The sequence below is a fragment of the Fukomys damarensis genome, unplaced genomic scaffold, assembly GCF_012274545.1.
Source record: "Fukomys damarensis isolate Sample0158 unplaced genomic scaffold, DMR_v1.0_HiC HiC_scaffold_18, whole genome shotgun sequence".
Classification (NCBI taxonomy): Eukaryota; Metazoa; Chordata; class Mammalia; order Rodentia; family Bathyergidae; genus Fukomys; species Fukomys damarensis.
Window position 1 is genome coordinate 41311389 of NW_022900930.1, and position 15697 is coordinate 41327085.

General features: G+C 39.5%; 1 protein-coding gene across 1 annotated transcript in view; it reads left to right on the forward strand.

Annotated features, from left to right (window-relative positions):
* The first annotated feature begins 26 nt into the window (after positions 1 to 26).
* Positions 27 to 15697, forward strand: part of Atp6v1b2 (ATPase H+ transporting V1 subunit B2) — a 24102-nt gene continuing 8431 nt past the window's right edge. The window contains exons 1-9 of the mRNA XM_010624718.3: positions 27 to 206; positions 6683 to 6738; positions 12123 to 12221; positions 12893 to 12986; positions 13092 to 13169; positions 13779 to 13918; positions 14235 to 14336; positions 14660 to 14757; positions 15364 to 15487. Coding sequence (XP_010623020.1) covers positions 71 to 206; positions 6683 to 6738; positions 12123 to 12221; positions 12893 to 12986; positions 13092 to 13169; positions 13779 to 13918; positions 14235 to 14336; positions 14660 to 14757; positions 15364 to 15487 — 927 coding nt within the window. The 5' untranslated portion in view covers positions 27 to 70. The remainder of the gene's footprint in view (positions 207 to 6682; positions 6739 to 12122; positions 12222 to 12892; positions 12987 to 13091; positions 13170 to 13778; positions 13919 to 14234; positions 14337 to 14659; positions 14758 to 15363; positions 15488 to 15697) is intronic.

A 15697-nucleotide genomic window follows, 5' to 3' on the forward strand; every position in this document is an offset into this window, starting at 1 on the left:
CGCGGGCCGCCTTGGTATATCTGCGCCTGCGCGGCGCTCCTGCGGGGCCAGTCGGGACGGAGGAGACAAGATGGCGCTACGGGCTATGCGGGGGATGGTGAACGGGGCCGCACCCGAGCTGCCCGTGTCCACCAGTGGGCCGGTGGCTGGACCTCGGGAGCAGGCTCTGGCAGTCAGCAGGAACTACCTCTCCCAGCCTCGGCTCAGTGAGTATCAGGAAGCAAGACATTCCCCGTCTTTGCCTCTTAGCCTTTGCTTCCACTCACCTGTTTAGCCAGCGAGTAAGCAGTGGAATTTATTTTTCCCTACTGCGTTCCCACCTCCCCAGTCCTGGACCCACAAGTGTTTCTCTAGGAAATTTGCTTGTTGGATTTCCGTGACACGCATGGGCGGAGGGCCAGAGCGCCAACCGGGAACTTAGCTGGATTTGGTGGGCTCCTGGCTGCGGCCCCATCTTCTCCAATTTCCCTGGGCTGTCGCACAGGGTCACTTCCTGTTACTCGGACCTTAATCACCTGACCTCGTTTGAAAGCCTCGGAGTCCAGCGAACCCTCTTCCCATCCCCTTTTGCTGCTGAGGACCCGGGGGGGGGGAGTGGGAGTTGAGAGCCCCTGCCCAGCGCGGACCTTTGGTGCTATCGTTGACGTGGGCAGGCCTTTCGTGGATGGAGATCAGGCCCGCAGCTGGAGGGAGTCGGGCTTGTTGGGCGGAGGGGCTGCTTCACCGGAGGACACGTAGTTATCAGAGAACCTTAGAGTTGAAAAGTACCCTGCGAGTCATCCAGTCCAACCCTCTCATTTTACAAGTGAGAAACCGAAGGTTCTGGGGAGGATCGGGCGTAAGACTTCAGACATCTAATAATTATTGGCAAAACGGGAACTACCAATTCTGATTTCTTAATACTTCCCAGGCATATTTTCTGCTGTTGCGTCCTCATTTACTGAGCACCTACTTAACCAGTCTGTTCTTTGGGAAAGCCAGGTAGCTTTGCCCATATCTACTATACATACATAGGCTTGCTCGTTCAGGTATTGTGATTGTGAAAGGGAAAAATAAACTACTATTTGTAAGTAGACGTCTCAGCAGTTCCAAAAGAAATGGTTCTTGATTACTAAAGATTGCAGTTGAGTAGCATCGGACCTCTTCACAGCTTCCTTAGGGACTGGGGATGAGCTCTGGAAATAAATATTTTCTTAAAAACTTGAAAAGTGCCTATTGTTTCCCCAGATAATGAAACTGTATTTTCACTGGTAATTGCTGGCCTGCCCGTTTGTGGGTGGCTCATTGGTTAAACAGAATCTCACATGAAAGGTTTTAGTGGGGTGCTCTCCAGCCTGACTAATCCTGTCCTGATCTGTCAGCCGGGTCATGTGACAGCACTGCAGTGTGAGGAGGGAGGAAACACGTTCAGTCCAGATTGCTGATATGCGCCTTTTGCACTGGGAATTTGATTGAACTGGAGAATGCCCTTTGGGGGAGGGAGGTTATTATGAGCTGAAGTAAATGTTTAGCAGATTGACAGATCCCACGCTGTTATATAACCCTTAGCCATACAGTTATTCCTAAGAATTACAGATCCTCTTTTATGACCTGGATTTATATGCTTTGCTTTGGGCAGAAGAGATACACATAAGTGGTGCCACTAAAAAAGGTTTTGTAAGTACAGAAGTTTTCATATAATTAATCAGTGTCAGAGCAGAGAATATCAGCTGACTGATAAACATTGTTTTAAAGAGTGCTTCAAGGCTGTGAGCTGGTTAGGGTGATGACTGATTTCCCCACATTCTGTGTGTGCTTAACCAAGTGGCTAGAGAACCTCTCCAGGTGAAATTCCTGCTGATAGAACTTTGGAGCGTAATACTTAAAATGGAATCGTAGAGGTCAGGGATCCCCTCTATATCCCTAGTACCTTTCACAGGGCCTGACACACAAGATGGCCTGAGCTTTAAAAAGTGTAACTTGCATTTAAACCCCTTGTACTAATAGTTTAGTGGGTAGATTTTTTGTTGTTTTTTTTGAGACAGTCTTATTATGTAGTCACCACTGGCCTTGAACTCTCAGCAGTCTTTGTGCCTTAGCCTCCCAAGTGCTGGTATTACAGGCATGCACCACCACGTCCTCCAAAGAGGGTAGATTTTTAATATGGTTCGAATCAATAGAGAGTTAGAATACCTGATTGAATTGTGCATTGTTCTAAGAAGCATAAATAATGTGATACATAGGCTACAACTAACCACATTTGAATATCATTCTTTTCCTATTCTGCTACTTTTTCTGTTCTAGTTAACAGTTTTAAATGCTTCTGGGTTAGGCATGGTATCATATACCTGTAATCCCAGCTCTCTGAGATGCTGAGGCAGGAGGATTGATTGCTCTGAGTTCGGGGCCAGCCTGAATGAACTGCAAAGTCAGACCTTGTCTCAAAAGGCCAAAAATAAATTAAAAATAAATGTTTCTGAATAAACACTGATTAACTTAATTTTTGTAATTAAGGATTGATGATGCCATCTAAGCTTAAGTAATTATAGTTATTTAGTGTGGTTTTAAATGAAGGAATGAAGTAACATTGGCAGCTCCCTTGTTCAAATTAGATCCTGTTTAAAAACTTCAGGATTATAAGGTTGTTAAAAAGAAATGGAAAATAAAATACCTGAGCTTGAAGTTAATGAATCTTTTTTTGTTTGTTTTTGTTTTGAGTCAGGGTCTTGCTTTGTAGTTCTGGCTGACCCTAAACTTACATGTGGCCCAGGCTGACCTCAAACTCACAGGGATCCTTCTGCTTCAGCCTCCCAAGTATTGGAATTATAGGTGTGTACCACCACACCCGGTGTGAAATTAGTAAATTTTGAACACTAATTGAATATCCAAAATCACAGAGAAAACTTGCTTTCTTTTAAACCTTGAACAAGGTTCGGAAATAACAGAGCTTTTTAGTGCTAAATATTTTTAATTTAATGATCTCCATTTCCCTTGAGTCCCAAGATCATTGGTGGTGAACCTGTGAGATGTGTGCTGCAATGGGCTATTTGTATCAGTGAAATCTCTAAAAGGTTCGCCATCACTGTTCTCTATCAGCTAACCATAAGTTTCTTACATCATAAAGGAGAAGTAGCAGTAGCAAAGTCAATAAGGAATCTTCTAGTGGCCACTGCTCAGCTTTAGGTCTCTACTCTTGTGCAGCAGAGGATTGCTCTGAGTTTTTGTTTTGTTCGTAAGGTGGAGCTTCCAGGGCTGGGACTCTCATTGTGCAATGGTGGTTGAATTTTTTTCTTTGAATATGTCACAATCACTGAGGGCGGTATAGTGTTGAACAGTCTTTATCCTGCAGGAGGCAGAGGTTGGGATGTGAAAAAATATGTGCTCTGTAAAACCTTTGTCGCTTTGGGTGCTTTTAAAGAATGCTATTCTTTAAGTATTTATTGCCTGCTCTGGTGCAGAACTGAAGCTGTGATGGTTCGGTTGTAATATGTATCTACTATGTTTTCAGCATTCTGATCGTCCTCCGCAGGCTCACCTGTGCATTCGTGTTCTGGTGACGTTTTCAAGAGCGCAGTGATTTCGATCAATGATTTGTGAATGGATTTGGGCTTTTTAACAGCAACCTAGTATCATGGTGCTCCAGACTATTACCTCTGCTGAACTGTAAGGGTCATGGTGAGGAAGGCTGGATGACATCATTGAGGGATAAAAAGTAGTGTTTGACAGCATTTCTCTGCTCAGTTTTCTTTTTTTCTTTCTTTTTGTTCCGGGGATCAAACTTGGGTCCTGTGCTTGCAGGGCAGGCGGCATCTGCTCAGTTTTCTTTGCACACAGTTTCATTATCCTGGAAAGAGCTGTGATCTGTATTTAAAATATCTCCTAGTACTTGTTTATAGTGTAAGTGCTGGAACCGTGTCATCTTCGTCATTTTAAATTATACTGGGAACTAAGGTCAGAAGTGTTATAGGGTCAGAGTACCAACCTTATAATTAAAAACAAAACAAAACTGTTAGCCTGGCTCTTCCATTTGATAACAGATTCCTCAAGGCTTTAGTTTCCTTAGGTGTGAAGTGAAAATTGAGATTGTACCAACTTTGCTTGCCTTGCAAATGTTGTAACGCTAAACTCAGATAATCTGTCTCAAAATGCTCTGTAAAAGCATGATACACTTTGCAAATAAAAGTTTGGTAGTATTTTTACTTCATTTGTGTCGTAAGATTTATTAACTTCATTTTAGATGTCAGTTTATGCTGGGCATGTTTCTCTTTAGACTTGTACACAGGTGGTCTGTTTTCATGATTTTGAATGAGAGAAAACTGCTGTAGCATCTCTCATCAGGTATTCCATTCTCTCTGTAGACTTTCAGTAGCTGTGGCTCCACTGGAGAAAGATTGTTTTACCAGTAATCACAAAATGTGGACAGGAGCAATATTGCCTACTTTTAAATAGTAAAAATCACCTATTTTTCATAGCTAAAATTACAGAATCATGAAATTTTTGGGGGTCTTGTTGCTGTATAGTTCTTGCACATAAGTGCTAAAATGTACCATATCAGCAAAAGAAAAAGAAAACCAGACACCCCACGACCAGTTCAGTTTTAGAATTTGCAGTTGTATTAAAGAACAAGTGCCTGGAGCCAGACTCCAGTTTTGGGCAAGCAAACTTCTATGAAAACTAATTTTAATCTTCAGAAACTTTAAATAATAGCTCACTCATTGATGTGTTATGGAGATTAAATGAAGCTCTAAGAAGCTCTCATTAGTTGTGTCTGGTAGTATTGATTTTCATCAATGAACTTGTGAGGTTCACTTACTGACTTGAAAGGATATGTATTCCTTGTTGCAGATTTAGAAAAGACACTTAGTGAAGTGGAATCTTGTCTTTGAGAAGTAGTAGGAGTCAGCTGTGTTCCCTGTTTCCAGGAAAAGTCATGACTAATGTTTGCTTGGTCATACTTTTTGCTTGTGACTGGCAAAATTTTGTAGTGCAGAATGAGCTTGAATTTTAAACCTGAAATTTTGAAGCACAATTGTTAATTAGAATTTCAGAGAAGATACTATCTCTGTGAAAAAGTGAAGTTAATTTAAAGAATTTGAGAGATTTTAATGATGCTGCATTTTATTCAAGACAGTTTCTTATACATTTCTTAAAAGTATCTTAAAACATTTCTTAAAAGTGGAAGAAAATGTAGCAAATGGAGTCTTTGTGTAATCCTAAAAATGATTGATCCTTTTACATTCCCATCCATTCAGATGGCTTACTTTTTCAAATTGTGATCTCCCTGTTCCTAAAGTTTGTAAAATATCCGTGGGAACCTCTGTTGAGTTCACTAGAGTGACTGATGTATTCACGACATACTTGATGTCTGGATGTAAAAGTCCCATTAGTATTAGGACAGGATTCCTTGCCTGCTCCATCCCAGCATTTACACCAGGACTCTTGCTCCTTACCCTGGGTCTGAGGGAATTGGGTTTTTAAATTGCACAGCTCCTTGAGTAGACAGACTGATTATCAGGTGGTTTCCTTATTCTTAGCAGTTCATGTATTTGTGCCAGGAAACTCTGTCCAAGCTCAACAGAAGACCTCAAAAATAAAATAAGTTAAAAATTCCTAAATTCTTACTTGGTTAACAGCTTCATTTAAATTATTTCAGGCTTTGTAGTACATTTTCTTCAAAAATTATCTTTTTTGAACCAGGCGTGGTGGCCCATGCCTGTAATCCCAGCATTTGGGAGGCTGAGGCAGGAGGATTGCTCTGAGTTCGAGACCAGCCTGGGCTATGTAGTGAGTTCCAGAGCATTCTGAACTGCATAGAGACCCTGTCTCAAACAAACAAACAATTTATCTTTTTTGAAGATGTTCTGATTGGAGAATTTAGTAATTTCTAAAGTTGTATATTGGAATTATTCTTTCCTACTAATTCTGTTTTTTTTTTTTTAAATGCCTAATCACCATTACTCTTGCCAGGAAGAATGACTACCTCTTCCTTAAGTAGGGGTTGGGGTTGCACCTTATAGAGTAGACAAACAGCATGTCTGTGCTGGTGGTTACATCAGTTTCCTTAACTTTGTAGTAACATTTGACTGTTAAGCACCCCCTTTCTCTCTTTAAAGAACATTTTTATCTTAATTGACTCTGTGCCTTTTTCTTCCATTTCCTACAATCCTCCTTCACAAGCTCTTTTCCTATAGTTTTTATGACACTATTTAATCATGCTTTTAACTTGAAGGCTACATTTTCTGTATTTTCATTGTAAGCTTTGTCACTTTTGCTTAAAGCTATTAAGGATTCCTTTTCCCTTCCTCATCTACTTAGCTCAATGTCATCTCCTCTATAAAGATTTTCCTTTTTTCTCCATGGTAAAAACTATATTCTCTGCTCTCCCAGGAACCCTCTCTGTATCTCCCTCTCTAAGTGAGAACTGAACCTGTAAAGACAGGCAGCCTCTGTGCCTTGTTTTATATTCTGTTGACTTAGAACAATCGTTTGCTCACTTAAGATTCAAAATAGTTTTGGTTGGGTGAAGATGACCTGTGAGAAGTTGTAAAGGCATATTTTACACATTCATTGAAAATGTGCAAAGCTCTTTGAGTGTCCCATATTTTCATAGGTTATTGAGATAGAGGCTTTTGGTAAAACTAGAGAAGTCATTTAGGCTCTTGGGCTATTTGACTAAATCTGACCTTTCTGTTCTTCCTTTCAGCGTATAAAACAGTATCTGGAGTCAATGGTCCATTGGTGATCTTGGATCACGTGAAGGTAATATCACTCTGTTGAAGTCTAAGTCTTTATTAGTTAAAAGCCCAGCATTAAGGCCAGTCCACCACACTATAAACTTTTCTAACGGTTTTTAAACCTTTGTATGGCCTGAATATCAGTGGTATACTGGAAACAAAAGTTTGAGACAAAAAGTCAAAAGATTGGATTCGAGTACCAGATCCGGTGTAGATTCTGCTGTGGCCTGGAGCTCCTTGTCTGCAGAATGGCGGGGAAGGGGGCGCAGCAGTAACAGCTTTAAGAGGAAAACAAGTAATAGCTATTTGTGTGTCTTATAACCCTCTGTTATACTATGTATGTAAATGGTATCTTCTATCTATTGTCATAGGCTGCTGAGAGTGTGTGTGTGTGTGTGTTTTGTTTTTGTTTTTTTAATGCTTTGTGTGATTTTATTTAGGTCAGGTTCTTAGTACACAGCAATAACTAATTCCAAATACAATTAAAAAATGAATGTTCCCCATTTTCTGGAGGTGGTTTAGTGGTACACACAAATATGACTGGCAGCAGACTGCTCCCCTCAAATTTCCTGAATGGTTTTTACTCAGCATCACCAGCTTTCCCACTGGGAGCTGAAAAGTACAACCAGCCAGATTGCCATGTGTTATTTTTAATGATATTTGTATTATCTTTTCTACTAACGTTTAAACTTTTAAGTAAACATTGTTACTTTTCTTAAAAAACCTGGTACTGATATTCAAGTAATGAGTATACAAGAACCAATTATCTCAGTAATGACTAACCCCCAAAGTGTAGTTTATACTTACACAGTTTGTTATAAGTATCATAACACATTTTTTAACCTATATGTAAAAAATTACAAACATTGGCTGTTATCTTGGGAAGGGAGTCATGGATATAGTTCATAATTAGACACCCTGGGCCAGGCTGCCTGCCTGAGCACTGTTGTCAGAATATCTTCAGCAAAAGCGGACCCTATAGTGTACTTTCTAGACTAGTGACTCTGCATTGTGTTACTGAGGTGAAGCACACAGTCACTAACTAGTTGAGAATCATTTTTTGAAAAGGTGAAGTGCCCCGCAATTTACCCCTGACCACAGCCTGCAGATCCGTGAGAGCCTCAGTGCATCATGTTCAGGCTGCACAAAAATGGGGCTACACCTTTTTTTTAGGAAAAATATTAGGAAGCTTAATTTGTTTCTTTATCCTTCATTTCTTCTTCCCCCCTCCCCCGTATTCTTTGCTAAATGAAATTTTGACTTTCTTTTAGATACAGAGTCTCACTAAGTTGGTCTTGCTGAGTCTGAGCTCACCATCCTCCAGCTTCAGCCTCTGCCTCCCAAGTTGCCAAGATTACACATAGGGAAGCTTGGCTTATATTTTTAAAATACAGAATTTTTTATATTAGTAAGTGTTATTGAGAAATAGCTTACCAAATACAGTGGTGAGCACAGTGGGCCCTCCCTCAGTGAAATGTGTAGTGCAGTAGAGAAGGAGTTATGGTATAAATACATAAGCAGGTAATAGTGCTATAAAAGGTAAGTTAGGATGCTGTAAGAGACAGAAACTGGAAGGACTTAGAAAACATCTCTGGCTTTTTTGTGGGGAAGGGGTGAATTACCTGAGACTGAACCCAGGGCCTCGTGCATGCTAGGCAAGCTGTCTCCCACTGCGCTACAAACACTTCAACCCTTTTTATTTCTTAAGATAGGATCTCACTAAGTTCCTAGGCTGGCCATCAATTTGCAATCCTCCTGCCTCAGCCTTCCAAGTAGCCGAGATAACAGGCTTGCACCACCATAACTGGCTTGGAGAAGTAGTTTTAAGAGAACAAAATTTTACTGAATGTTACTTTGAGGTAGGAAAAATCTGATGAATAACTTTTATGTTATTAAAATTTGACAAGTTTGGTTGTGTATGCCTGTAATCTCAGCACTCAGGAGGCTGAAGTAGGAGGAACTCCATGATATTGGGGCCAGCCTGGACCACATAGTGAGTTCAAGGCCAGTCTGAACTGCATAGTGAGACACTGTTGAACTGTCTCAAAAAAAACGAAAACCAAAAAATAATAGGTCTGTACCGTGAGATTTAGTGATTTGTGTGTATGTATGCAAGTGTGTGTTAGTTTTTGGCTTTGATTTTTAATTAACTTAAGCCACACACATAGACACAAGGAACAGACAGTTAAATTTGGCCCAAATAAAAGAAGATGCTGAGCAGCCGCCCAGCTCATTTTATGGGGTAATGTATCTTTGATTCCAGAACTAGTCAAAGGGTAATGGAAGAAGAGAAAAGTAGAGTCATTCTCACTGACTAGCATATATTCCAAAATTCTTAATAAAATGTACTTAGGTGTTAAATATTAGCAAAAATATCTGTAAAAGTGAATAAAATTATGAGAGTAGTGTTTATCCCAGTAATACAAAGGTGACTTTACACTAGAAAGTACACCAGTGTTATTCAGCGGATTCATGGATTAAACTAGAAAATGCTTATACTTTTCTGAATACTGAAAGAGTATCTAATAAAATTGTTCATTTCATTTAAAAAGGAGGCCTCTTAGAAAGCAAGGAATAGAGCAAACAACCTTTTATTTTTTATCTTTATTATATTAAATTCATTGGTACATAGTAGGTATACAACGCAGTTACAGTCACCATTGGGATCTTGTACCTGTACATTATCAGATTCCTATTTTTCCCCATTCCCCAGCCCTCCCTTCTCCCCCTCCACCCTTCCCTATTTACAAAGACATTGTTTCCATGTTTTTCCTTTTCACATATTTTTTCTTTTCCCTTTTTCCCTTTCCCCTATCCCTCCCACTTCTTCTACTCATTTAGACTTTTCTTCCTATTACACAATATCAATTATACACTTTGATCTTTATTTACACTTTTAGTTTTTCACACCAGAGAAACTATTCAGTATTTATACATGTGTAACTTACTAATTTCACTTAAGAGTATGGCCTCTATGTCTTCCACTTAACTATAAATCTCTCTAGTTTCTTGTTCTTTACGACTGAGTAGTACTCCGTTTTATTTTTAAAAACACACCATTTATCCATTCTCCAGTTGATGGGCATTTAGGCTGTTTCCAAGTTTTAGCTATTACAAACTGCCAATGTAAACATAGGTGAGCATATATCTCTGTGGTATGATTCTTTTCATTCTTTTGGGAAGACACCTAGCAAGGGAATCACTGGGTCAAACGGGACTTCTAATCCTAGCTCTTTGAGGTATCTCCATATTGATTTCCACAGTGGTTACACCAGTCTGCACTCCCACCAACAATGAAGAAGGGTTCCTATCTCCCCACAACCCTACCAGCATTTGTCATTGGTTGATTTCTTGATAGCAACCATTCTTACTGGGGTGAGATGGAATCGCAGTGTTGTTTTCATCAGCATCTCTTGAATGACCAGTGATGTCGGACATTTTTTCATATGATTATCTGCTGCTTTTACTTTGTCAGAGAAATGTCTATTCATTTCAAATGCCCATTTTTGAATTGGGTCTTTATATTTGGGAGGTTTAAGTTTTTTGAGTTCTTTGTATGTTCTAGATTAGGCCTTTGTCTAAGGAAAAGCTGGTAAAATTTTTTTCCCACATTGTGGGTTGACTTGGCTCTGCTTGTGATTTAACCTTTTCATGAATACCCACCCCACCTACAGCAGAGAGCAGACAGCATACTGAAAGAGACTGCAATAATATTCCCATTTAAATCAGTGAAAAATCCTCTTGTTTCCTGTGTCCTGCTGTTCTTGGTACTTCACTTGTGACATTGGGTATGTGGGGTTTTTTTACACAGTAGTTCAGTTTTTGAGCAGACACTGTACGGGGTGTCCCATGGTTTGACTCATTTCTCACTAACTGCAGACCCCAAAAGTGAAGGGTTTGTCCCCTGACGCTGCCTGTGCCAATCACAAGTGACAGACAGGTCTCTACATTACCCACAGCTGCTGTCTAATGTGGCTGTAACTTGGGGGTTTTCTTCTCATTTTCCATAATGTACTAGAGTAGCTCACCAAACCCAAGAAAACAGTTTCCTTCCTGATTTTCCCAAAGGATTTCTACAGGTTCCAAATGGACATCCAGATGAGAGATATAGAGTGAGCCCCAAAGGGTCCTCTGCACGGAAGCTTCTGTCCACAGGGAGCTGGGATGCATCACCCTCTCTGCACGTGGATTGTTCTTATTTACCAACTCCAAAGCTTCAGTTAGGATTTTTATAGAGACTGCATTACATAGGCATGGTCAGTCAAATCCTGGCCAGTGATGGTTAAGTCACACTATAGTCTCTCTCCTCTCCTCAGAGGACAGATGGGGTGATAGTTCCAACCCTCTGATCAGGAGTTTGTTCCCCTGGCAACCAATGCCTCCACTTTCTCAGTATCCTTCAGGACTTCCCAGATGCCACTAAGGTGCATGAGTGCAGTTAAAAGGAACTTGGTATGAATCATTACAGGTGCTCTTTTCACGGTTGTTATTCCTAAAGTACAGAAGTCCTAAATCATAAAGGACAGCAACTCATAAAGTACCATGAACAAATTTAAAAGATGAGACAATATTTGCAAAAAGATTGATATCCAGAGTCAGTAAAAGCACAGATGAATAAGAAAATACAAGATTGGCAGAGATGAAGGGAAAGTATAGTTATACTGATAGGGAGAAGGTACATTAATACAGTGCCTTTGCAGTGTAATTTAGCATGTTGATCAATTAAAGTAAATGTTATGGATCTAGTTTGTTTTGTTGTTGTTTTGGTACCAGGGATCAAACTCGGGACCTTGCGAGGTAAGCAACAGAACCACTGAGCTAAATCCCCGGCCCCAATTAAAGTAAATGTTAACATAATTATGTTAAAGTCAGGTTAGAGAAGCAAGCTGCAAAGTGGCATAATTTAGTACATTACCACTTAGGTAAATGAAAGTGTATTTTTCAAGACAGGTATTTTAAAATAGTAAAAATGGATTAGAGGAATACATATCTAGCTAAGAGAACTACATTGAAGCAAACACTTGCATTTTATTATAGTCGTAATTATTATTTAGTAGCATTTATTCTGCATTTACCTAGCAGATAGGTGTTTACACATACAGAGGCCAGAAAGTCAATATCAGTTCTGAGTGGTAGAAACAGGGTTACTTGTGATTTTTGTACCATTCTGTAGTGTCAGAACTTTAAAGCATGCAACAAATGTAAAGTACCACATCTTCATGAGTTTAAGACCCTCCCTGTGCGTGCTGCTGTGTTTGTGGCGTGTCAGTGGTGTGTGTTGTGGGACTTCTCTTGGCCTGCTTTGGAGGGTGGGGGGCCACATATGCAACGCGCTACAGTAGCGCTGGCATAGAGGACTTGGGAGCTTTTAAACTGTCAGTTACTGATCCTTTGTTTTGTCCTGTCTAGTTTCCCAGATATTCTGAGATCGTCCACTTGACGTTACCAGATGGCACAAAGAGAAGTGGGCAGGTTCTGGAAATTAGCGGTTCCAAAGCAGTGGTTCAGGTAAGCGTCACTTTCCAGACTGGGCCAGCAAAGCTGTTTCCTAAGTGGAAAAAGAAGAAGCACTCTTGTTTTTTTTCTAGTTTTCATTTCTTTAGAGATTGATTATTGGCTGCAGGGGAAAATACTACTTTAAATAGATAAAAAGAGAGATAAAAAGCAGAATTCACCGATTGTGGAGTGAAACCAAAGCAGTGGAGTGGGCTGTTCTTTAGATTGTCTCTTACGGTTCCTACTGGTGATGGGAAAACAGTTTTTTCTCAAACAAGGCCAGACAGTACATTTTTTAAGCAAGTGCTCATCATATAAATTGCTTTTACACTTCTGATTCTTTTCTTCGTCCTTTAAATCATCATTATCATCATCATCATTTTGGTACATTTTAGGTATACGTAATGATCACATTCATCATAGGGAATTTGTATCTGTACATGATATGTCTTGATTTATGTTTTCCCATTCCCCTACCCTCCCTTTAACTCCTCTTCTCCTCCTTTGTTTCCATTTTTTCCTTTTCTCATTTTCTTTTTCTTTCCCTTCCATCCTTTTCCCTGCCCCCCTCCCTAGTTCTCCTACCCATTTGAACATTTTCTTCCTATTTTACAATATCTGTTATACTTTTTGTCATGTACACTTTCAGTTTCTCACGCCAGAGTAATTCTCTCTTTTGATAGGTATTTGAAGGGACTTCAGGTATAGATGCCAAGAAAACATCCTGTGAGTTTACTGGAGATATTCTCCGGACGCCAGTGTCTGAGGATATGCTTGGTAAATGGACATTATTATTAATTCTAAGCTAAAATCTGCTGCCTTTGAAACACATTTCCATAAAATCCAGGGTTTGTACTGCACTGTCTTGTTACTGTTTTGCAGGTCGAGTATTCAATGGATCAGGAAAACCCATCGACAGAGGTCCTGCTGTGCTGGCTGAAGACTTTCTTGACATCATGGGTAGGAGCAATAAGTTGGATTTCTGAGCTTAGAGGGAAATTGCCTCTGTCTTGTACATGTGCCAGATAGAGTGGTTTTTAGGGTATTCTTACGTATGTAACCAGTGTTCTTTGTAGGTTATAAATTATGTAGTTATTTTTTTTTATTTAATAAATTTTTCCTAGAAATGATCTTAAAATTTTGTGTAATATCTTAAGCTACTATAAAGTATTACTGGGGCAGATTTGAATGTTTATGGTAAAACTATGGCTCTGAAATTAGGATTTTTCTTTTATTTCGTTTTAGGAACTTGACTTCTGTTATGTTGTATTTTGTGAGTCTGTAAAGCATTGAGGGAAAAAAACTTCAAGTTTCAAATATCAAACATAACTGATCTCTTCTCCCCTCCTCTCCCCTCCTCTCCTCTCCTCTCCTCTCTCCTCCCCTCCCCTCCTGTCTTCACCATTGAGCTAAATCCCCAGCCCTCCATATTTGTTTCTTAAGAGTACAGAGAAGTGCTTTTATAGTCTGGATCTTGTGATGCTTTTTCTTTTAATTTGGCTTGCTTTCTATTTCATTCATGAACGACATGCAGGCGTAGTAAAGATTTTCCCTTTGAAAATGCGTTAGGTCAGCCAATCAATCCTCAGTGTCGAATCTACCCAGAGGAGATGATTCAGACGGGCATTTCCGCCATAGACGGCATGAACAGCATTGCTCGGGGACAGAAAATCCCAATCTTCTCTGCTGCTGGGTTACCACACAATGAGGTGAGAGCTGGAGTCTGGTTTGGTGTGAGGTCTAATAGGGAGAAATTTCTAAATGCACAGTTACTGCAAAACCAAATAAATACAGTGCCCAATACTATTGTTTGACCTAGTTCCATTGAATCTTCATCTGTACACATCTGTATTCATGCTTACACTCCCGGATCTTTGCAGAAATTACACAGTACAGTAGTTTTGCTTTGTATGTCCTTCGATACATCCTGTTTCATTAATAATTACAGTTTTTAAAGATTAAAAGTTATTTTGTTATAGAAATGTTAATTTCAAATGTTACCTCTGTCCTTTTAATTCTCCTCAGATTGCAGCTCAGATCTGTCGCCAGGCTGGCCTGGTAAAGAAATCCAAGGATGTAGTGGATTACAGTGAGGAGAATTTTGCGATTGTATTTGCTGCTATGGGTGTAAGTATAAAGTTCTTCTGTTTTGGTGTGCACATACACTGACAGCTGATTTTCTTACTGCAGCATAGTAAACTATACATACCTTATAGTTGATTTCATCTCTTTGTAGAGAAGTTGCAACTTTTCATTTTGGCCAAACAGGATTAGCATTTCCATTTTCTTCAAACTTGCTAATTAATATTCATTGTGTCAAAGCAGGCTCTTTACCCTGAACCTGGCTTTTGTTAAAAATTTTGGGAGTACTTGAAATTTTTAAAGAAGAAACAAGTTAAACCTGTAGCTTAGCCTTTGTCCCCAGCACTAATGAAGTCGTGACCTTTTAGGTGAACATGGAAACTGCCCGTTTCTTCAAATCTGACTTCGAGGAAAATGGCTCAATGGACAATGTCTGCCTCTTTTTGAACTTGGCTAATGACCCAACGTAAGTAAAGAGAACTATTTCTTTCTGTTTACCCAGGCTAAGGGTCAAGTACATTACCTAAGACCAGGGGGGTACCAGTGTATAATGTTATGACGAGAGCCTGTGGCCTTATGAATGAGGTGACCCTTACTTATTTTATTTAAATTTCAGTCCTGTTTCTTGAGAATTATTTGGCCTTTGCAAAATTACTTAGATATTGAAGCTCAGAAAATGTGATAAATAGTACTTGTCTGACAGGGTTGTTTTGAATATTAAATGAGATCTCATATATACGGTGTATAAGTATATATCTCTGTATAACTGTTACTCAGTAAATGACTTTCTCCTCATTTGAGGAGTCTGGCTTTCATTTCTTTACTCCCTTCTTTACTTACCACTATCTCTCAGTTTTAAAAAACTGTACCTCTGAGAAATCACAGGGTGTTTAAAATAATCAACTTTATAGCAACAAGCAATTCTTACCATGTAAATATACAGAACAACTGCCCTTTTGAAGTAACAATTGCTCTACTTTCAATTTATTAAAAATGTTAAAAGGGAAACTACTATTTCCAGAGTTGTGTTTTGCTTTTGGTTTCAATGACTTGGGACTTCATTTCCTTTCAGTATTGAGCGGATTATCACCCCTCGCCTGGCCCTGACCACAGCTGAATTTTTGGCGTACCAGTGTGAGAAACATGTGTTGGTTATCCTGACAGATATGAGTTCTTACGCTGAAGCACTTCGAGAGGTGATTTGGCGTTGTTTTGTTTTGTTTCTCACTTTGTAACTCTCCATTTTTCTTTCATTGCATTTTTAAATTTATTGTTCATTTATTAGTAAGATTCCTTAATCAAAAAGAAAATGCAGGCCGGGGATTTAGCTCAGTGGTTCTGCTGCCTGCCTTGCAAGTACAAAAACCTGAGTTTGATCCCCTGTGCAAAAAAAAAAAAAAAAAAAA